General features: G+C 36.7%; 1 protein-coding gene across 1 annotated transcript in view; it reads left to right on the forward strand.

Moving 5' to 3' along the window:
* The window catches only part of LOC122810805 (cathepsin L-like proteinase), a 535051-nt gene that overhangs the window by 56877 nt on the left and 454504 nt on the right, over window positions 1–23670 (forward strand). The window contains exon 3 of the mRNA XM_044082369.1: window positions 19132–19311. Within this exon, the coding sequence (XP_043938304.1) occupies window positions 19132–19311 (180 nt within the window). The remainder of the gene's footprint in view (window positions 1–19131; window positions 19312–23670) is intronic.

Below are 23670 nucleotides of genomic sequence, written 5' to 3' on the forward strand. Positions count from 1 at the left end.
CCTTTCTCCCTCTCCCTAAGGTACCTAGTTACTTTATTTATACCTGCTAAAGATCAGGTGCCATTTTTTAAAAATAAACCAGATGCTGCTCTTCTCTTCATTGGTCCTCTTTGTACTTCCCATGTAAGTATCCTTACTATTTTCTCAATGTTCCTTAAATTGTATGCCACTGAAATGCAGGACTTAGAATGATAATAGCATTTAATATCTGTTTTCTTTCATATTTGAATTTTTGCTGACATGGGGATAATGATACATAATTGTGTATACTGACTCTATAAAAACTGTTATCATGTTTATTAACAGGCCTTCTTTGAAACGCTGATGTTATAACTCTCTATAATATTAAACCGACTATGCAGCAGTTTAAATAATTATCACTAAGGCTAGGTTTTATGTTTATAATATATAGGCCCTTTTACAAAACTAACAAGGTTTTACTTGTTTAATGATTGTAGTGGTGGTCACACAATTATTCTAAGTAAACTGGTATGCTACTAGCATCCTACAGAACTGAGTAATAACTCACATCACTCGGGCTCACTCCACTCCCTTACCCTACCCCCACCCCCCCACCCCCGCCATGCCTAAACGTATTCCCAAATAACCACTCCCCCAAAGTAAAGCAATCCTATCACAGCTAAGATAAATCCAAATGTATAACATTCCAATTATCCAATTAAAATGAATCATACTAACTCCCCTATATCACACTCCACTTACTTATCTACCTGCTGCTTTACATCTTTTAGTGTAATAAGCAATAACTGGACATAAGAATAGTTTTAAATTCCGTGACATATCAAAACTCAGTTACAACTTACAATTATTCCTACCCACCCTTAACATTACTTTAGCTTAGACATATCTGAAAGATTAGTAGTAAGCAATATGATAACTTTATACCCATCAGTCCTGCTATTTCTATCCATTACAGCATAAATCCACAAAGATAAACCATGTACCATTTACCTTAGTCACACAAAAAGCTTACTCTATTGTTATACAGAAAAACAATAAGTCTATATCAAAATACTTAATTCACATTGCATCCCAACATATACTTAGTGGAGAGATTCACCTTAACCCTGGCCCCCCCAAACAAATCCAATCCATCTAGATCTTAACACCCCAACCCATTCCCAACAACTATTAACTCTTCCCAGAAAAGGTACAGACTTACAACTACTTAATATTAATCTCAGGAGCACCATAAGCAAAATTCAAGAATTGCATACTACCCTTGCTCTTTATACTCCAGATATAGCCCTTATAACAGAAACCTTGCTAAAACCAGACATCTCTAATGAAGAAATACTTCCCACAGGAACAACATACATAGGCTAAATAGACAACAGAAAAGAGATGGTGGTGGTACTGCCTTTCTATAAAAAAAAACAATCTCAGTTTAGAAACTCTAGACCTAACCATCCCTCAGGAAACAATTATAATGGGTGACTTTAATGTGGACTGGCTCTCCTGCAACTCTCAAAATCCCTCTGACCACATTAACCTACACAGTTTCTCACAAAGAATCCAAAATTGTGCTAGAGAAGGCACAACATCAAATAAATATTCAGTCCTAGACCAAATCCTAACAAACAGGCCAAATTTATCCCTACACTCTGGTTGTCTCCCAGACAGCCTCAGTGACAATATGCCAACTTACATTCATAGACACCGACTAAATCCAAATAAACTTACCACCTGCCACCAAATCCAAGATAAAAACAAAAATTATCCCCCAAGATTTTATAACTATTTTAAAAAATACAACTGGGTACCACTCAAAAATATCCCTTTAGATACTGTAGTTGAATATGTTAACTCAACCTTCCTCAATATCCTAAACATCTTGACCCCCCCAGAACAATAAGAATAAAATCCAATTATGCCACCTGGCTAACCAAATAAGCACGATCTCTGTTAAAAACTAGAGATAGGTCCTGGGAGAAATGGCTCAATGACAGAACTTCAACTCACAAACATATCTAGAACTATGAAATAAAGACAAAAAATCATATTACACAGGACAAAAGAAATTACTTTAGCAGTGTCCAATCAAACAGTCAAAGAATTCTACAAAGATTCTGGGTTGCCATCAAAAATAAATCCTACAACAGGACAAACTAGTACTCCTTCCTCAACACTTACCGATACTAAACACAACATAACCTCACAATTTAACAGATACTTTGTTGAATCCATACTAGCCTTCAAAAACAATAATTGTTCTACCCCTACCCAGACTCACATAGTACCTACACTAGATCGTAATAACTTCTTTTTCCAACCTGTCCCAATAAACACCATAGTTAAATATCTCAAAAGGCTTAAACCTGCTACACTTGCAGCCAACTATTTGCAGAAGTCCAGTAGTCATGTTTTTTTTTTTTTTTTTATATTTGTTAACCGGGAAAGTTCGACTTAGAACAAGCCAATTTTCAGTGGAGGCCCAAGGAGAAATGCCCCAGATGCATGTCTTTGTAACATGGGAGGATACCAGAGCACCCAGAGGAAACCTACATGAATGCAGGGAGGACATGCGGACTCCACACAGAAGGCACCCCAGCATCGAAGCAGAGAACCTCTTGCTGTGATGTGACAGCACTACCACGGCACCACTGTGCCATCCAATCCCATCTCAGTGCTACAAGTCCCTAAAATTTTGAAACTATCACATATCCCACTATATAGAAAATCAACAGAATTATCAAATTACCGGCCAATAGTTATACTATCACCATTATCAAAAATACTTGAGAGGTCTAGCCATTCACAAATCTTGAACTAGCTAATAACTAACAATTAGCTAACACTCAACATGACTCCCATCCTAATTATAGTACTACCACCACTCTTGTTAAGTATACTAACATTATTAACCACCATCGCAATGATGGCAGTTTTGTTTCCGGCATCCTTGATCTGTGCAAAGCTTTTCATACTGTCCCCCACTGTAAACTCTTAACTACACTCTCAGAACGTAAACGTATCCATTCTGCACTTTCTTGATTCCAGCAGTAGCCAACTGGAGGCCAGCAGGCTGTAAAATGGCAACAAAATCTCTCTTCATTACTGCCTGTATCCTTGGGAGTTCCACAGGGATCTATTCTTGGCTCTTTCCTTTTTGTTATCTCTACTAACAAACTTCATACTGCCACCCCACTTGCATCCATAGTTCAAAATGCTGATGATTCCACCCTGATTTGTGCTGCCCAAACAATACAAAAACTACAGAAAATCACCCAGCAATCATTTAATACTATGGAATCTTGGCTAAACAATGCACAACTTATACTTAACCCTACCAAAGAAAAAAAAAATCATGCTCTTCTATCCAGCTAGAGCTGCAGATGCCCACTCACCATTCAATATCTCATCATTAAACCATACAATTATTTCTCTAGTCTCCCAAACAAAATTACTTGGAGTGGCTATTCACTATAATATAAAATTTGACATACATATATCACAGACCATAAAAAGTTCACAGAAAGCTAGGAACCCTGTACAAAAATCAACATTTTTTAAATAAGCCTTCAAAGGCCACCATAGCAAGAACCCATCTTATCTCTACTTAGCTATGCATCTCACAAATTCTTGCAAACATTAAGAATTCTGACCTAGCAAAACTCAGAACTTGCTATAATAAAATTGCAAAGTTTGCCACAGTAACAAATTTCATATCCCGTCATTGTTTGGCTATAAAACAACTATCCTGGCTCAGACTATTAAATCTCCTTGCATATAATCAACTCACCTTTGCCCATTGAATACTAAATTAGCCAGAAAAAAATACCAGTACTTCAAAATCCACTAATAGACTACTCCAATAAGAGGATATTCTATTCAAATAACAAATCTTTTTTACATATATCCAAACCTAACAATGCAGCTGGAGTTTCCCTTTACTCCAGCTGCATAGCCAAAACTTGAATTTCCCTGCCATTAAATATCAGAACAGCTACTAACACTTCCAACTTTAAAAGACTTCTCAAATCACACCTATCAGAATGATGGACCTGCTCTTGCAAAAACCCTGGTTAGGAAATAAATGTCTTTAGGCAGCTAAAGGAACACATATTGTTGTTTTTGTATTTGAATAACATACTTAACTTGCTTGCTTTCTACCTACAATCACAGTACAGCTATTCTTTGTATCCTATCTAGACTATATGATTGTATCAGTACTCTGCTTGCCGTGGAATAGACTCCCTTGCCATGTCAAGCAGAGTACCTCCCTAGCCCTCTCTAAGAGGAACCTATATGACTGCATGAGAAAGAGAAAATATACCCCTGGGATCCCACCTGTGTTCCTGCTGGACAGGGAAAACAGATGCTGGCTTTGTGGGAACATGGGTGTAATTCTTGACTAGGCTTATAAGGGCCTTCGGGCCAATAGCCTAGTATGGTCCTATGAACCTATGAACTTATGAAACGTATAACATGTTTTTTCATTTTGTACTTGTATCTGAGATTGAATCAATATGTGTAACTGTACATTGTATATGTATCTTACAGTTATTTATAAATGTGAAGCTTTTCGCTCAAGGATACTTTGTATAGTCTGACTTTCCCAGTAAACAGATGTAAAATAAATAAAAATAAAGAAAACATCAATATACTCCAGGAGGGTCTTACACAGACTTTGTCTTAGTCATAGTCTCAAACTGAATGCAAAGAAATACATCATCATTCCCTTCACACTATCAAATCAACAACAATGCCCTAAGTACCCAGAAGTGGTAAGGAATCTGGGATCACAAGATGACTGCAACCTTGACTTCGACCACCATGTGTCTACTCTAGTAAGGAAGGGTTCCTACATAGCACACTTGATTAGTAAAGGCATCGCCTCGAGAGAAAAAAGAGGTTATAACCCACCTATACTAGGCACTAATCTGGCCCATAATTGAGTGTAATGCCCCATTCAGCATGTACCGTAAAAAGCACCTACCACAATTGGAGAGACCTCAAAGGTTTCTACCAAAGAGCATGTGCCTAACACAGACCCAATAAGGCATATTTATATAAAGCTAATATATAAATTTAATAAAGCTGTTAAAGACTTGGGGGGGGGGGGGTGACAGGGGCACTTAGTGAACTAAAAAGGGTAATCTTTTTATAACTATTTGCTACCACAACATAGGTTCACTTGGAGGACATTTTAAGCTTAGCCAATTCCCTTTTGGTGCTTGAATTAACATTTTCTGATTGGTCTTAGCTATCCCCATGGCTGATAATTGTATATTAGCCCTAGTGAGAACAACTGTGCTTATACCATAGATAATTTGAGAGGGCCATGTATGGGATGCAGCATTTAGGAACTGCCTCTATCCATTAGTGGCATGAGGGGAAATCCTGGGGTACATTTTCTATTACCCATCCTTAGGTCCAAGTTGCATTTGAATATGAATGGATGAGCTTTGCTTTATTTTTATGAATAGTCTGTTCCAGAACAGTGGTAACCTCTGTGATATATATCCATCTCTCCACAACATTCAGTTTAGATACCTGGACTGAGTATTTCTGATGCCATTTGACATGCTGATGTTCAGTAGGTCCATCTGTATTATGTCGGAGGATGTTTTGTATGCCAGACATGTCACCTCTAAGCACTCTGTAGGATACTGAGTATAGTAATAAATCTTTGAGGTGGTCCATGCAAGACCTATTGTTTAGGACTTGTAACCTTTTAGTAAGGTATCTCTGAAGGTATTCCAGTTGTTGCATGGGGCTGGACAGATACATGCCAAAGTGGGCATTATACAAAACTGACAAAATGAGAGCTTTGTAAAGGGGGACAACAACATCTCTAGATCTAGTCACAATCAATTTGTTTATAAACTGTGCAATATAGAAAGGCTTTCTTATGACTCTGGGCACATATTTGTCAAAAGTTAGGTCACTTTACACTCAAGATCCCAAATGCCAAACAATTAGATCACTTCTCAGAGGGCATTGTCATGATTTTGACACCAGTTATTATTTGCGACAAACCTTCCTGCATGATGGTTAAGTCATTTGGGGATTCAATAAATTCTCCTAGCTTGCAGTCATCTCAGACTTAGCTGGCCAAAGCTCTTTGGTATTTCCTTTTACTTTTGAGATGTATATGCCAAACAGAAAAAGTCTCAGCACCGAACCCTGGGGGACTCCTTTGGTGACAGTTCTCTTCCCCTGTTTTGATCTCCTGCATCCTGTGAGCCAAGTTGGCAATGCAGCTGGTGATGTAAGTATTTGCTCCTACATTATTCATCTTTTGTACTACACCTGAGTAGGGGATTGTGTCAAAAGGCTTGGCCAGGTCAAGGTAATAGGGTGTGAATTGTTTTATCTTCATCCATTGCTTTGGTAACAAGAGTAAGGCTTAAAAGTTGCCCATGATTTTGAGCTTTTCACACTTTCCTCTAGGCTGTTTTCAAACACAGTTTTAGGGCCATGCATACATGTATGCATTCCTTGATTCACCTTCCTGAGTGTGTTAAATTATATTCCTTGTATAATACAGTACACTTGTTAGACTTAAGTTAGAGCGCATTTTAAATTTATTGTTTAAACATTTTTCCAATAGGCAATGAAGCAAAAATGCATTAACCAACAATGACAAAACTGCCCTATTCAGAACATTTCCATCATAATGGTCTACTTCCACACACAACTGCATTTTAAATTTATTGTTTGAACATTTTCCAGTAGGCAATGAAGCAAAATGCATGCACCAATAATGACAAAACTGTCCTATTCAAAACATTTCCATGATGGCAGTCTACTTCCACACACAATTGCATTTTAAATTTATTGTTTGGACCTTTTTCCAGTAGGCAATGAAGCAAAATGCATGCACCAATAATGACAAAACTGCTCTATTCAGAACATTTCCTTGATAACAGTCTATTTCTACACACAATATATGAATACAGAATCACAGTAGTGTAAGCCATAGGCATGTTGCACAGCATCTTGAACTTATTTTCAATTGGGGGGGAGGCAAACGGACAAAAACCAGGGACACATTTTAAACATTGCTTGTATAATTTTGCAAAGTTGCTTGCATAAAACATTGTATTACCACCATGCATTTCATTGCCAAGTCTTGAACCCAGAACCCTGTGCACTACAATCAGAGCAACAGACCACAAAGCTAATCCAGCAGCTTCGTAAAAGACAGGAATACAAACTTAAATGGCTATTATATCATTTAGTGAATTCAGTTCTCACTTCTTACAATAGCTCTCAAAGTCTTAGCACAAAAATATAGAACAAAGCCAATAATGGGGGAATACAGCCCCAAAATAGGGACACATTTCAAATACTGATTTTATAACTTTAGAAAATTGCTAGAATAAAAGGTTTTGTTTTACCACTCCTGAAAACCAGAGAAACAGAACAAAAATGTGAGGCATAAAATCATAACTGATGATGGCTAGGGACTTTAGGCTCTTTTTATCTGTACCCAAGGTACAGGGTTTGAGCCTGAGTATATCTAGCCACTATATGTATCCTGTGAGGGGCATTTTAACACACACACACACACTCTCCCAGTTGGTTTAGCATTTGGTGTTTTCAAATATTTGACATATATTAATAAACATTTTTTTTCTTGCTGAACTGTGCTCTTTTGTCAAGCCTGGCTGTGATTCCTAAAGATTTCACAGCTATTAGGCCTGATAGTGAGTTAGTGATATTACTATAGTATGGCAATGTATGAATATGGTCCTTTTTAAACTTCCACTAACATGGTGCTTTTTCACTTATTAAAAAAAAATAGCTGAAGGAACAACATCTCATTCAGTAGGAAACAAAACTCATATTACTGCTAATTTAACATGATAAAGTTACATGGGGCCAGACTTAAGGAGTACTTTTTACACTACAGTGTCAATGTGCAAAAGAAAATCTGTCTCAGCACCAAACAATAATCAGGGCTCACATTAGGATGCAGGGAATCATATTCCATTCAGAATTTCAAAACAAAGTCTAAATTTGAGAATTTTTGTCTGAACAGAACTAGCCATACAGAAGACCTGTTAATGATCATGGAGATAGTTTTAATGTATTTTCCCTAGAATTTAGAAAGTTATTTCAAGCTGCCTTTTCCACCTGAACACAAAGACACATACACACACACACACACACACACACACACACACACACACACACACACACACACACACACACACAGTCTGTGTTCACCCATTCACCCAGCAGCTTACTCACTCTGAAAATAACAGTCCAGACTCCAGCCTCTGGCAGCTTCCAAACCATCCGTTCCCGCTTGCAGCAGCTTCCAAACAATCCGTTCCCTCTCACAGCAGCTTCCAAATAGTCCATTTCTGCTCACAGCAGCTTTTACCCAGGCAGCAGGCATTCCAAACCGAAGCCATCCTTCCAAAAATAGATCCTTTAAGACATGTCCATTTCTGCTCATAAAAACTAGCCGGAAATATGCACCTTGAGCTCAACTCCAACAGGCTGGAAGGAGCTGATGTCATCTCGCATGCAATGACGTCAGCTAAAGTGCAGAAAATGAACAAAATTAAAAAATAAAGATGTAATATGGGACAGTTGGGAGGTATGGATTATCTGAAAAAGTGGGGGAGGCTCCCCTCCCCCTCACTCTATTGTTCTGGTGCCCATGCAATAAAGTCCTTGTCACTATACTGTGTATCATATAGACTTCTTAGGGGAGACTTACACTTGGCTTACAGAGCACTCTCAGACTCAAACCTAATGAATTTGTTGCATATCCGTAAATCAAACGGGACTAGAGCTACCTGCTCCAGGGACCAAAACATGGCCTGCAACTTAAATAGGACATGCTGGAGGGACATATTTGTCCCTTAGCAACTGCAGCATCTTTGGAATACGTTACCAATTCATGTGAAATAGAACACCTCTATGTCACTGTTCAAGAGAAACCTGGGCAAGTGCATGGGGCACCATAAATTCTTACAATGACTAGTGCCCACAGCCCTCCAGGACATGGGCAGTCATTACTAAATGCAATCTTTGGTATTGACTAGCATTTTTATGGTATTACATTGAGATGAAATAGCTAGGAATGAAATTACCTCTGGGTCAACAGCCTAGTAATCTCCTGTGATCCTATGAACAAAATAAATACCAAAAGATAAAGTGATCTAACTACTTTGTCTGATAACTAATTACTCAATAAATCAAGTGTTTCTGGAAGGCCAACAGAAACATAAGAAAAATAAGAACTAATAAAATATTTCTGAAAGTTATCACTGATGCACAGACCATCACAGGAGATATTAACTGAAAGACAGCATATCCTCTGCCTTCCCCTTCAACAAAAATGTTACCTTTCCCCACCCACTCTACGATTCCCATGCAATAATAGATTTCTTACCCCCTTACACTGATAGCACTATATATCTAGCTAACAATTTGGAAAATTGACTTCTCACAGGCATAGCTCTCAACCTTCCATCTCCAAAATGAGGAACACTACCTTTCATAATGTGGAACAAATGGGCAAAATATGGAACACTTACAAACAGCTTACAAACAACTTCAGCTAGAAAGGTCATAGGATGGTTAAAATGTGAAATTTTTACTTATGGAATAATTATTTTAATGAATTAATACAATTGATTTCTATTTACCATGGTATCTGTTGAAAAAATTGCTAACCATTAATGTGACAGACCCTTTCAATGTGGAACTTTGAGGAGTATGAACTTTTTAAGACCTCAAATGAGGAAAATTCCTCATAATGAGATACGCTTGAGGAGTGTGCTCACAGGTACCACTGATACCTTGAAACTGAATACCTTGAAACTGTGGGCTAGCAGCTACTACTTCAACAGCTGGGCAAAATTAAAGTTGCTCAAGACACAAGACTACCATAACAGTGTTATCTTACAGACAACTTATACAACAAAAGGAGTCCTACAGGTTTTGATGCTGGTGTCATATTATGGTGAAAAGAGTTCATAGGTCCCTAACTACATTTTGATTTTGTAGTGGTATGTTGTCTATACAATATAATGAGGGGATAGCTTGTTCACATTTAACTGAGAGACAAAGGTCTCTTTTTTAAGAATAAGAATGAAGTAGTAAACGAAGCAACCAGGCAGTCTCTCGTTGATATAAAACTAATAAAATGTTATTTGCACAAATGATGAGCGCTTTCACTAAAAAGCTTCTTCAGATCAAAAAAACAGTTTGTGTGCTGATAAATTTCCTTTATATATAGGAATTCAAATAATTTTTAACCAATCACAGTCATTACATCATTTTGTCCTTAAGGTTGTACTACTATGAGAAAGTGAGTTGACTATTTTCAACATGTATATGTCAAAAGTGTTATGTCAAAGAATATTTTATCACTAATATTTATAACATAAATTTCTATAACACAAATAATGTTTCAGACTTCTAAAAAATATAAATGAAGATGAATAAATAAAAAATGGATGAATGAACAATAACCAAGACAAACATTCACATATCCATAGCAAAATTATATATATATATATATATATATATATATATATATATATATGACAAAAAATTTCAATAACAATTATTATTCCCATATCTGTCTTAAACCCTTAATAACAGATATATTTTTTGACTAATATATTTTATAAGTGTATTAAACTAATATATTTTGTATGGGCTTTTAGACATTAGTATGTAGAATACATATATAGCAGTGCATCTGCATAAAATAATTTGTTCAAATAAATTATTATTGAAAAAATAAAAATAATAAATCAATAACTACACTATCTTCATTTAATATTTCTGTGCTTATTTAATATCAGTTTAGTGTGGCCCATTCATTTAGACCACTACCTCTATCAGCTCTTAATATAATTATCCAATTATTCTCTCTATATTCTGTATGATTCTTAATATATCCTTGTCGCATACTAGTAGGAATAACCTCTAATGCTCTGAAAGTGAATGTATGTGTGTCTCCTAATCATAGGTTATGTTTAGCTATTGCATTGTGTTCAGAAACTTTCTTGATATGATATATATGTTCTCTTATTCTGTATTTAAACTGTCTATTTGTCTTTCCTACATAAAAGGAATGGCAGGTTTGACATTCAGCTAAATACACTAACTTACATATTCTACATGTTGCTTTGGCCTTAATGGCAAATTCCTTCTATGAATCAGGGTGGAGAAAAGTTGTGGAGGTGTCAATATATTCACAGAAGTTGCAATTACCACATGAAGTAGTGGACCATTCTTCTTCATCACAGTTTCTATTTTGTTGATTAACATAAAAGTCTTTTTAAATTTTTTCTATTTTTATAGAAGAAATAAGGTCTTTCGCCCACTAACTTTTTAATTTTTGGATCCACCTGTAGAACTGACCAGTTCTTGTTAAATATTTCTATTAACTTAGTATTATCTGATGTATAATACATCGGAATCTTAGTAATAGTTGGTTTGTCTAATGCTACATGTAGATTCTTATCCAAAATATGGGGCTGCTATGTTTTTGCATAAGGCAGGAATATTTTGTAAATTACTTGAAATTTCCTCTTGTGTATACCCTCTACACAAGAGTTTATTATTCAAGTCATTCATTTCCTTATCAAAGCATTCTTCTAGCTTATTCAATCTCGATGTTCTCAGTCCTTGTCCCCTGATCAAGTTTTTAAAAATATATCTGGGATGCATACTAGATCTTAATAATAGAGAGTTACGATAACTAGATTTCAGAAAGATACCTGTACTGATCAGTCCATTATTTAACTTTTCTATATAAAGATCCAAATATTCAGTTTTATACATAGATCTATTCAATGTGAATTTTAGACATTCTGTTAAGTTATTTATTTTATTGTAAAACATATCTACCTCATTATAAGTACCTCTCCATAACATGAAGAGGTCATCAACAAAACACAGATAAAAAATAACATGTTTTAAATTCTTCTAAACTAAACAGTATGGTTTCTTCCCATAGCTGTTGGCGCATGGGGTTCCCATAGCTACACTTCACATTGAATAAATAATTTTTCATTAAATATAAACAAATTATTTTCCAGAACCAATTCAAGAAAACAAGTAATTAGGTCTATTTGTTTTGTTGATAACTCACTATGTGTAGACATATACTGATGTACATATTGTATTCCCATTCCATTAGGTATAATGGTGAAAAGTGATTGAACATGAAACGTTACTAGCACTACTTCTTCTATGTTTTTTTGTGTGTTTAAATTATCATATAAATCTATCAAAAAGTGTTTTGAGTCTCTAAGGACATATTTATTCATGTTTACTACCGGTCTTAGATGTTTTTCTATATAAACTGATAAGTGCTCAGTGAGCCAACCTCCACCTGCTACTATTAGTGTCATTGGTGGATTCATGGGATTTTTGTGCACCTTTGGCTGGCCCTGTATAATAGGAATAAGGGGATCCTTTACTAATAAATAGTCTAAGGTTTCCTTTGTAATAATACCTCCTCTGTGTATGTCAAATAGGGTATTCGTAACATATATAACTATTTTATGCACATTTTCTGATGTAATTCTCCTATAAAATGTATCATCATTTAACATCATATCCATTGATGTCACATAGTGCAATGTATCCATAACTACAATAAGGCCCCCTTTATCTGCAGGTTTTATCATTATAGAGTAATTAGCTTGTAGCCTGTTTAGTGCTATTATTTCCTTATAGTTCAAATTATGCCTGATATTTCTTTGATGACTAAGATCATGCTCATAGTATTTAAACAGATCTTCCTCCGTTATTTTCATATAGGCATCCACCAATGGATGGTTCAGTGGAACAAAATTACTTAATTTCTTAAACCTTTCCTCAGGTTTTCTTATAATAGACATATCAGTATGTTCAGAACCATCATATAAATACTTTAACATGATATTTCTGCAAAAAACTTTTAAATCTAATATGGTATCTGTCATTTTACTCCTGGTAGTATGAATAAAATTCAGGTCCTTCAGAAGTACATTCTCTTCTAAAGAGAGTTTATAAGAAGAAATATTAAGCCCTAATGACTCATACCCTTCCCCCACATTTTTTTCAGTGTTTGATTCGGGGTATACTCTCCCGAATATTTCCTTTTTTGACTTCCCCGACTCATGGAACGTGTCCTCCTCCCTCCTTTGTTTGTTCTTACTGGTAACCGAAAATAAATTTTTCACTAATAATTGGGGATAGTGTATTAGGTATATTTGCTTTTATCTTGGGTCTTACTACTGGTTGTAGTTCTGATGTCTTTAATGGAGATTTTCTCACTCTCACTTTTGGATATAAATTCTCCTGATGTGTCTCCAACTTATCTTGTTTATTGAGACCACTGGATTCATTTGACTTTTCACATTCAAAATTAGAAATGTTATCAGAAGTAATAATCTCAGCATTCTGTTTATCATGTTCATCTACTATATACACTACTTTATCTGTACTTATAGAGCTATTACACATACTATTTTCAACTTGAGTATTAAGAATTCCTGGCTCTCTTTCATTTCTACTTCTATTCACATTATTAGTTTGATTAACAGCCAAAATCTCTTTTTTATTCAAAGTCTCAGCATTTTGGCCTCATCTCGGCCACATAAAGACGTGACCTAGCCAAAAATAATTCATGTCCCTTATAATTTTATTCTTTTTTTGCTGTAAAAGCTTACATTCGAAAGCTGCAACACTATCAAGCAAGCTTTCGAAAAGCGGGTCTATTAAACTAGAAGGAAAGTTGTTAAATAGCAGTTCTTGCTTGTCTTTTATATTGTCAATCAATTTTATTTCCTCGGGTTCAAAAAACTTGACAAGTAATGTTAGATACTTGCCGCTTACCTCACGGTTCAATTGCTGCCATCGGGTTAATAGTTCCGGATAGTAAGCTCCTTGTGTTGGCATGTTGAAGACTCGCAAGCCGCGCGGAACTATCTTCTTTTCCAGGCAGTACTGGAAATGATGTCGCTATGCTTGCAGTCTCTTTAGCTTGAAGAAATACCTTTCAATGTCATCCATTAACTGTTGTAGGCATTCTAAAGCACCTGCCGCTTCTCCAAAGTCATCTGCTGATGGACTCAATTCGAATCGCCAAAGTGGACTCCTCCCACAGGACAAATGTTGTATAAATCTTTTACAAAGTAATTCCATAGAATTGTTTCCTTTTTTAGGATTGTAATCCAGTTCAATAGCTCCAGTTAGTTCCATTGACTTGTCCAAGTAGGTTAAAACAGCAATAAAGGTCAGAATAATTATGAGAAAGTTAAAGTTAGCTGTTACCAAAGAAAGAAGCATCATGGAAACCAGTCTGACCTTTCCTTTTTCAATCATTTTGTGAAAGTTCCAAAGTTCAAAATACTATCCCTTCCCAACCTGTTATCACTTATTCCCCTTTTTGTTGTTAACTCTAGATTTAATGGATTCTTGTCATCAAATTCCTTTAGTTTTAGATTCCAAAATGCTTAGGATTTTCTGGGCCTGGATTATACTACTAGTTCTCAGCATTAACCTTTGGGCTACCAACTGCTACAAGGGTGTTCACAAAGTGTTGTGCCCTGGTGATAGCTTATTGCAGACTGCAAGGTATTTACATTTTCCCCTGATTTGGGTAACTTGCTTATCTTTGCAGTCTTTTTCAAAGTGTCATGAACCTCTCACTTGGGTAAGAGAGCTTCATCAGAGACTGGGATTTCAAGAGAACATTCAATTGACTTGTTTGGCTCCTTCCCAAATAATTCTTTACCTAGGGTGTCTTCTAGATACCTTAGCACTAAGAGTGTTTCTTCCACTGGAAAAAGGAAATCTATATCTGAGTTTTTCCACTCAGTCCTGGACTTCAGCAAGGGAATTTCTAAAGCTACTAAGATTTATGGCATTCATGATTCTCTTGATTATTTTAGCCAAACTCCATATGAGAAAGATTCAATGGTAACTGAAATCTGCATGGTCCCAACATCAGCATATCCTGACAGTCCAGATTCCACTTTTGGGATTTGAGAAAAGAGAACTGCTTTGGTAGGGAGACAAGTTTTATGTGACTCCAGGTCTCCCATTTTTCCTTTCAGCTCCAACAGTCTGTAACTATAGCCAATTCAATTGTTGGTTGAGGATTGGTGTCTTTGGGAGTAAAAGTGCAGGGTCCCTGGAACAAAAAGGACAGGCAAAAATAGATAACCATAAAATGCATGTAGGCTGTGAGAAATACTCTCAAGTCTCTATTGTCTCCAGGGCTGTCAAATCTGATTACAGATAACACCACAGTGACGTGGTACATAAACAAAATGGGGGTCCAGATATTATCCTCTGTGCAGATTAACCATGGTAGTCTTGGCTATAGCATTTCATCGCAATCTTTATACACACACACACACACACACACACACACACACACACACACACACACACACACACACACACGCACATGCACACACATATGTAGACATATCCTGTCAGAGCAAAACATTGTGGCAGGCAAGCTAAGAAGGTGTAAGACAGATTGATCGGGAGCACCTTAAGTAAATCTTTTTACCTTCGCTCACACCAAACAACTGGAAAAATTATGCTCCAAGGTTCCTTGCAAACAGACCTAATATATTTTCATTCCTCTTGTACAATTATGTTCCTGAATGCCATTCCTCTCTTTCCTTGTTTCTACAGTCATACTGGAGATTCAGACAGACTCCCCAAAGATCATTATGTTGACTCTCCTTTGGCCCAGGCAACTGTTGTTCTCCTTTTCTTTGGAAATGGTTAAGGGCAGTCACCACAAATCTCCTCACAGACTGGACCTTGTCACACAAGACAGGAGTTGTTTGATACACCCTAACTTAAAACAATTTCAATTAACTAGTCAAATGATAAATACCTTTTAGGCACCTTATTTTCTATGGATATGAAGCAGGTATTAAAGGAGGCAAAGAAACCTGACACTTGGAAATCATCCACAGAATAGCTGAGAAATACCTGGAACTGGAACAGAAATCCATGCAAAGAACAAACAACTGGCCAGGAAGATAAAGGCCACATAAAATGAATCCAACAATTAGAAACCACTCCAGTTTGCAGTTGTTGAAGAAAAAACAACCCTTTATTAGTAAAAACACTGCAAGTCACAGTTAAGCTCTTTCATCTAAACAAAGACTTCTTCAGAACCATTATAACTCCTCTAAACACTGAATTTAAAAGCTCAGAGAAGTAAAACCACACCCCAGGAACTGTCAATCAACAGGCAGGCTGAACAAATTGAAGTAAAGTTCTTAAAGGTGTACATACACAAAAATAAAAAAATAAAAATAAATAAATAAATAAAACATAAAAAAACAGCACTTCCACATTAAACCAAGTAAAAATGGTTACAATAAATATAGAATATCAAAATAGAAAGCCAAAACTCTGTTAGCTTTTCTTTAAAGTTCACTAACAATGGAAATATAGTTGCTCAATCCGGGTGGATTTCCTGCATCTAAAGCCAGCTACCAATACATCTCATGATGTAGAAGTCTGTTTTCCCAGTAACCAACAAAGACACCTGCTTTCACCTGCTCATACCCCAAAAAGTGAACATCTTGAAATTGGAGCATGTACAAGCATGCCTAATCAAAGCACTCTTCCTGTCCCTTTTGGATATACTATAACAGTGTTGGTATATTCTTTTTTAGAGTGCATTTTTAGTCTTACCACTATAGATGGCAGGGCATGACATACATTTTGCCAAGTAGACTAACCTCTCTGATAGGGAATTTAACTTACCACAGATGTTCATACCCCTAATTTTTTCTCTTATGTCACTTTCATAGCTGGTTTCAATAAAAGTGCACTGATTGCAACATCCACATTTTGTTATAGTCCAGGGGTCACTCTGTCTGTACACAGTCAGTTTCTCCAATAACCATTTTGTGTTAGGCTTGCTCTTAAAGGTGAATGAAGGGAAATCCAGAAGAATTTGAGTCCCTCATCAAGTAAGATAGTCCAATTTCTCCGCACCACTTTTGGATGTCTTTAGAGTCTGAGTAATGTAAAACAATATTGGTGATGCCAAAAGTATCCATACTTTTGTTTGTCTTGTCTTTCAACTTAATATTTTCAAGGCCATAGCTAATAATAGGTGTGTATCTATTGTCTCTGTTTGCCCACACACCCTTCCGAAGATTATCAAAAAGAGTTTCAGGATACTCTCTTTTCAAAAACATAGATTTGACAGCGTCAGACTATTTTTGAAAGGGATTTAGCATACCATCCACGTAGAAAAAAGGTGGATTCTCTTTGGGATATTAACTTTGGAAAAAAATGAACTCATGCTGCATTTGCACCACTTCATCAGGCTGATTTGAGATTCATATAATGGAAAAAAGCTTTGCTCATTCTTCTGACTTCTGGAAGAAGAGTGCCTAAATTGCAAATCTGTCATGATGGGTCAACTTTATCTAATTTTTTACAAAGGCAGGATTTAATTCCTAAAGTAATATCAACGTTTACTTTGAGACAAACTATCCAACTCCCTGTCTTCTTCTTTCCAGAACCTAAAAAAGAAACAGAAAGGATTCTTTATATTCTGGATGTCCACAGACAGCTCAGATATTGTTTTGACAGAACTAAAACCTTTAGAAACTCAGATCACTTATTCATTTCTTATGAAGGCAAAACAAAAGACAACCTGTATCAAAACCTACTATTTCCAAATGGTTGCCCCATTCTTTTTCCAGTTGTTATATCCACCATAACCAGTCAGTTCCAAGCAGTGTAAAGACACATTTTTCTTGGGATGTGACTTCATCAGAGGCTTTTTGGAAATAGATGGAATCTGGAAGTGCTAATGGTACCAACTTGGTCCTGTGTACATAATTTTACAAAGCACTACAAGGCACACGTTAAAAATTGTTAAATGCTGAAAAATTTTTTTTTTTACTAGAAGATAGCAAGAACGATGCACCCCCTAAATGATTTGCACCATCTCCATGGTCACTGTCAGTAAAAAAAAAAAAAAAAGAAAAACTCTGTAAAAGCATACTCTTACCTCACATAGCTCAGCATGATTTAACACAATGCAGTAAAACATACATCAATATTAAAATGTTGAGAAACAGAACAATGATGATTAGAAAGGTATCAGTGAAATAGGACTATACCTAGAAAGATACTGTATGCAGACAGTAAGGCATTACAAGCAGACTCTAAACATGATCTTTAATAAATGATAAGATACTGGAATACAAAACTGAAGGGACATGGGATGAAAGTGAAATCAGAGACAAGCAATGATCATGGCAGCCAATGGGTAAATAACAAAGTGCTAAAATGTACATAGAAAGGAAATACTGAAACTACTTAATACTGTCAAGTAGATAGGAAGTGAGCTTTGGGAGAAGGGGAGTCTGAATGAGAAGGTCCAAGCTAGAATTCTTGATTAGCTGAATTCTACTGCTCTCACATATTTTGCCTTGCAGGTTTGTGTGTGTATGTGTGTGTGTGTGTGTGTGTGTGTGTGTGTGTGTGTTTGTGGGCACGTGCATGCGTGAGTGTGTTATGTATGTGTGTTTGCGCGTGCATGCATGCGTGTGTGTGTGTGTGTGTGTGTGTGTGTGTGTGTGTGTGTGTGTGTGTGTGTGTGCCTATATGCACGTTATGCTGGCATCCAATTCAGGAAACATCTATACCTTGCACTCATTTCCTGCTGGGACTTGATCTCTCTGTCAAACCCCTGCAGTGGATTAAACAGGTAATCAGAAACTGAATGAATTAAACGACTGCTTACAAATTGAATTTGTTTCCTAGAAAATATATTATTAACCTGAAATTATATTAATATTTCTAGTATGTAAATTCATTGGAATCCTAAAAGCTGAAAACTGCCCTTCAGCTATAATACCAAATTGCTGAAGGGTTGTGCAAAATGAATGTCTTTCATTAATTTTGTTGACCAATAATTAATATATAAAAACTACTACTGTATGACACATGGTATTTTACTTTGTAGGGATGGTGAACACAGATGTTCAAAAGGGCTTTAGGTATTATCTACTCAGTAACTCTCCACTACCTGCTGTGGCACAAGTGTGATTTTTTTTATCTAGAACTGTCAGCTATCTAACATTTCAGAACTTTTGCTATTACTGATGATAATCTAATATGATAATGTCTTTGCAGACCTCAGATGAAATGGTTCAAAGTACGCCCACATTATCTTGGAATGTTCGAGGATTACCTGTCAGCGTCAGCAAGAATGGCAACATATCTATTCCAGAAAAGTTGGACTGGAGAGATAAAAACTGTGTTACAGAAATTAAGGATCAAGGGAAATGCAAGTCATGTTGGGCTTTTAGTGTGGTAAGTATTGTTGTTTACGATGAAATGATCAATCAGACTCATATGGAAGAATGTTATAATATGTGATCTGGAATATGTATTACTGACAATAATTTATATTACAATAATTTCTGATATTAACATTTTTAGTGTATCAGTGACATATAGTAATTGTAAACACAATGGATGTAACAGGTGTGTTTTCCATTAAGATACATACAAAATATGCATGCACTACCATGGAATTCAAAAATGGCTTACACCTGCGCAAGCCCTCAGATTTTTCTTTTTGCCAGAAACTATAAGTTTAATAAAGGATAATCCTTGTAACTGTTTGATATTTTAAGACTCATTAATGAGAGTCTTGAAATAGAGAGACTGAATGACTGAAATTGTGCATTTACATATATTAAGTCTGAGACTACCATTTCACAGAGTGTTGTTTCTTCTTTAAGGAATATTGATCTCTGAGTCAGTGTATATAATTTCAATGTCAGAACGGCTTAATCCCACATCAGGGGTACGGAAGGGGGCTTGTCCCCTTCACAGAACAACTGTAAAGGAACATAGTAATGTTGAACATTCAGTGTTCTTTTGTACTTTTGGACTTTTTATTCATAATTTCAAGGCTCAGCCTTGCAAGCCTGGGAACTGTAATAGGATAATGAGACTTCCATTGCCTGAATGCCTCTCACTATTTAGAACTATAATGACCAGTATTAAAACTAAGTAACATTCCCGTAAGTACTGGCTGCAGCAGTGATGCACAGCTGATAAACTCTAAAGCTAGTCAAAGACATTTTGGTGCAGTGTTTTTTTTTTCTGCCACAGATGGTGAACACCAGCACATATCCAATGGACCACCACTCCATTTATCACAAACACTGTGTTTTACCTAAGACCTGAAATTATACTATACAAATTTTTTGTCTTTCTGTCTTTTCTGTAATAAGACATGTAGAGCTTGGCTTATGTACTACCTAACTGTATATTGTTTCATGTGGAGTTTTCTTCCCGAACATCTGCTGAAAATGGACTATTTGTCCAGTCAGACTTTCCTGGCAAACAAATATAAAATAAATAATAAAAATAAATAAAAACAATCTTTCCACAATCCTTTTTATTTATTTTTTATTTTATATTTGTTTACCAGGAAAGTCTGACTGGACACAGGTCCTTTTTCAATAGAGGCCCAGGGAGAAAAGCTCCGCATAATACATAATAGCATAATATTTACATAACATCATAAATCCAGATGACAATATAAAGCATTTTGGTGCTGTTTTTTGCTTAAAATAAAAATCAATTTAAGATGTAATATCACATAGCATAGCACATAGAAAATGAGGTTGAAATGCAATAGTACATGGAAAAATGAACAATCAGAGTAAATGCTTTCCTGTAGGTTGTGCAATTAGTGTAAAGTAGAACTGGAGAACAATTGGAATAGTTAAGAAGTATACAAAATAGGTAGCATAAGACAGTGAGGCTAGGTTGTCTGTTAGTTTGTGGATGTACTACATCCTCTGACTCTAAGGACATTACGTTTTCCTATCTGGTTCTATGTAGTTGGAATCAAAAATGTTAGTCAGGATATATGTCTTTGAGATGAGGACAGGTTGTTGATTTATTGTTTATCCTGGGGAGTTGCAGGAGCATAGCCAGACATTCCTAAAGTGAGCCTTGAGGGATTTTTTAAATTGAATGGTGTAGGTAATGGAGGTAAGATAGCAGGGTATCCCATAGTAGACATTAACTTCTCCAATGCACTAATGTCTCTTCAGTAGTAAATATCCATGTGTAATACAGGAGGGTATGGTTTGAGTCCATGAATTCCACCTGTGATAGTTGGGGATATTTTGGATTGTATTTCCAGAGCAGTGGCTGGGGATATGATGGATTGTATTTCCTGAGGAGTGGCTGGGGGTATGTTGGATTTTATTTCCTGAGGAGTGGCTGGGGGTATGTTGGATGGTATTTCCTGAGGAGTGGATGGGAGATACAGAGGAGTATAACTGGAGATTATTTTTTGGCCAGTAGATTTTCTGTATTTTCTGGCTCAGCATTGTGGCTCCATATACAAATAGTTGTGCACATTGTTCTGCACTGCTTTTGAGGTTGTGGACATAGCTAAAGAAAGACTTATGGTTGTTCTTGTCTTAGACTTGTGCTGTGGCATGGGTGTTAAGTGTTCTGCTCTATAATTTGTAAATGTAGATAGGTAGGGGTTCAAATCTCACTGTAGTCAACAGCGTTTGTATGCATTTAGGTCCTGGTGGCCTAATGGATAAGGCATTGGTGTCCTAAATCAGGGATTGTGGGATTCAGTCCCATCTGGGGTGATATAATCTTGATACAAGTGGCAGGGGAGGCTATCTTACTTCAAATTTGGCTTTGGTAGACTTCACTTGCCTCTGAGCTGCTTGTTTAAACTGATGAAAATTTTTTATACTGCTGGGTGTTGCTCTTCTTAATTCTTGCTATGATCATCTTCCTTTTGTTATACAGCCTACTGTTGTTGAAATTCTACCAGGGAGGCTTGTTTTCTGATTTTTTATGCTTATTCCTAGTAGTAAAGCTGTCTTTATGCATCTATTAAAATAATTATACAGGGTATTTGTGAACAATTCTGTATCAGCAGCAGCGTTTCAGAGTTTGGGATGGGAGGGGCTTAAAATGTTGTCAGTTATCACTTAATAGCAGGGAGTTGCATTGTTCCTATATGTTCCAGGGTTAGTAGGGATATCCATTTTTATTTTTATTTCAAAAGATACAGCTTTATGGTGTGACCTTACCACAGAGGATGAGTGCAGCATTTTCCCATGATAGTGGATGACATCCAGAAAGTCTGAGCCCCTAGTGGGTATAGGGGCTATCTGGTCCAGGGTGCTCATGTTGACAAAGTCCAAGAATTTCTGCACCTGCAAGTTTGTGGTAGTGTAGGATTCAAAATTTATAGTGGGATAGTTAAAAATCACTCATACATATGGTATTACATTGTAATGTGAGTGTCGCCACTAAGTTTAAGTATGTGTTATGGGTTTCCTGGTTCATAAATGGGGATATACTGCTTACAAAGATGTTGTGTGGGACTTTGCCTACAGTTATTCAGCCATGGAGAAGCTCAACAGTGTCATTCTGTTTGACGATCCTTTTGGTATGTTTGTTTTTGATGTAAATCAAAACACCTCCACCTTTAGTCCTTGCTATGCAGTAGCTGGTCTAAATGTGTGGAAGGTATTGTAGCACTGCAGAGATGTTCTCAGTAACTGCCCATGAATCTGCCTTCTGCAGGGTGAGGAGAGCTTGGAAGAAGTGCAGTTTATTGTTTAGACTTCTGATTTTGAGCAGTAATACCGTTAGATTTTTTTGGGTTGGTTACACTATGTCAGAACGTTTTTTTCTGTTTGGCATTGTATAAAAAAAGCAACATGGGGAAAGAAATGTATTTTTATTTGTTTTTCGGGGTAGAGCAGAGCTCTCCATGGACCTTTTTCAGACTCAGCCAGGGAGCGGTGTCTGATTAAGTGACTTCCTCAGCATCCCACAGTTGGGGAGTGGAGACTGAGGGAATCAAACCTGGCACCACTGGACCACATGAAACAGCTTAAAAAATGCTGACTCTTGCAGATATGGTATGTAGGCTTTTCTACCAGCCCATGTATCTAAATTATTCTTCAAAGTTTTCAAGCTCTTAGATTGTTTAACATTAAATGGGATGTCAATCCATAGTTTGTAATTCCAACAGAAATATACTGAGACCTTATCGCAGAATTGCCTATTATAGGTTCATACATATGTACTAGGCTATCAGCCCAAGGGCCTATGTAAGTCTAGCCAACAAGGTTCCCTGGCTTACACCACCCAAGAAAGTTAATTTCCTGTGCCTCTGTCGAGCAGAGCCACAGAAGTGATCCCTGGGATGTATTTCCTATTTCCCATCCACTCATCATGATTTTCCTTGAAGAGTGCTAATGAGGAACTTTGCTTGACATAGATGGGTAGCTTATTCCAGAGTATAGGAAGTCTCTGGGACATGAATATATCCCTCCAGCATGTCCTGTTTATTGTGGTGACAAGGTTTAGGTCCCTAGAGCATGTAGTTCGAAGGGATTGGGATTTCTTTAGGTGTAGCATGTCCAACAGCTCTGGGTTTAACATAGCTTTATATGTTCGGCAGAGATCTCCTCAGAGTAGGCAATATGCTACAGAGTAAAGCTGGAGTTTTTTGAGACGGTCAGTGTAGGGCATCTGTTTGATGCCAGTAATCCTCTTTGTAAGGTACTTCTGTGGCCTTTCCAGCTGCTGCAGATGTCTTGTGAGGTACATTCCAAAAGGGGCGTTGTACTCTATAATGGGTCTAATGAGTGCCAAGTAGAG

The sequence above is a fragment of the Protopterus annectens genome, chromosome 1.part1 (genome assembly GCF_019279795.1).
Source record: "Protopterus annectens isolate FY-2018-M chromosome 1.part1, PAN1.0, whole genome shotgun sequence".
In the NCBI taxonomy this organism is placed as follows: Eukaryota; Metazoa; Chordata; order Ceratodontiformes; family Protopteridae; genus Protopterus; species Protopterus annectens.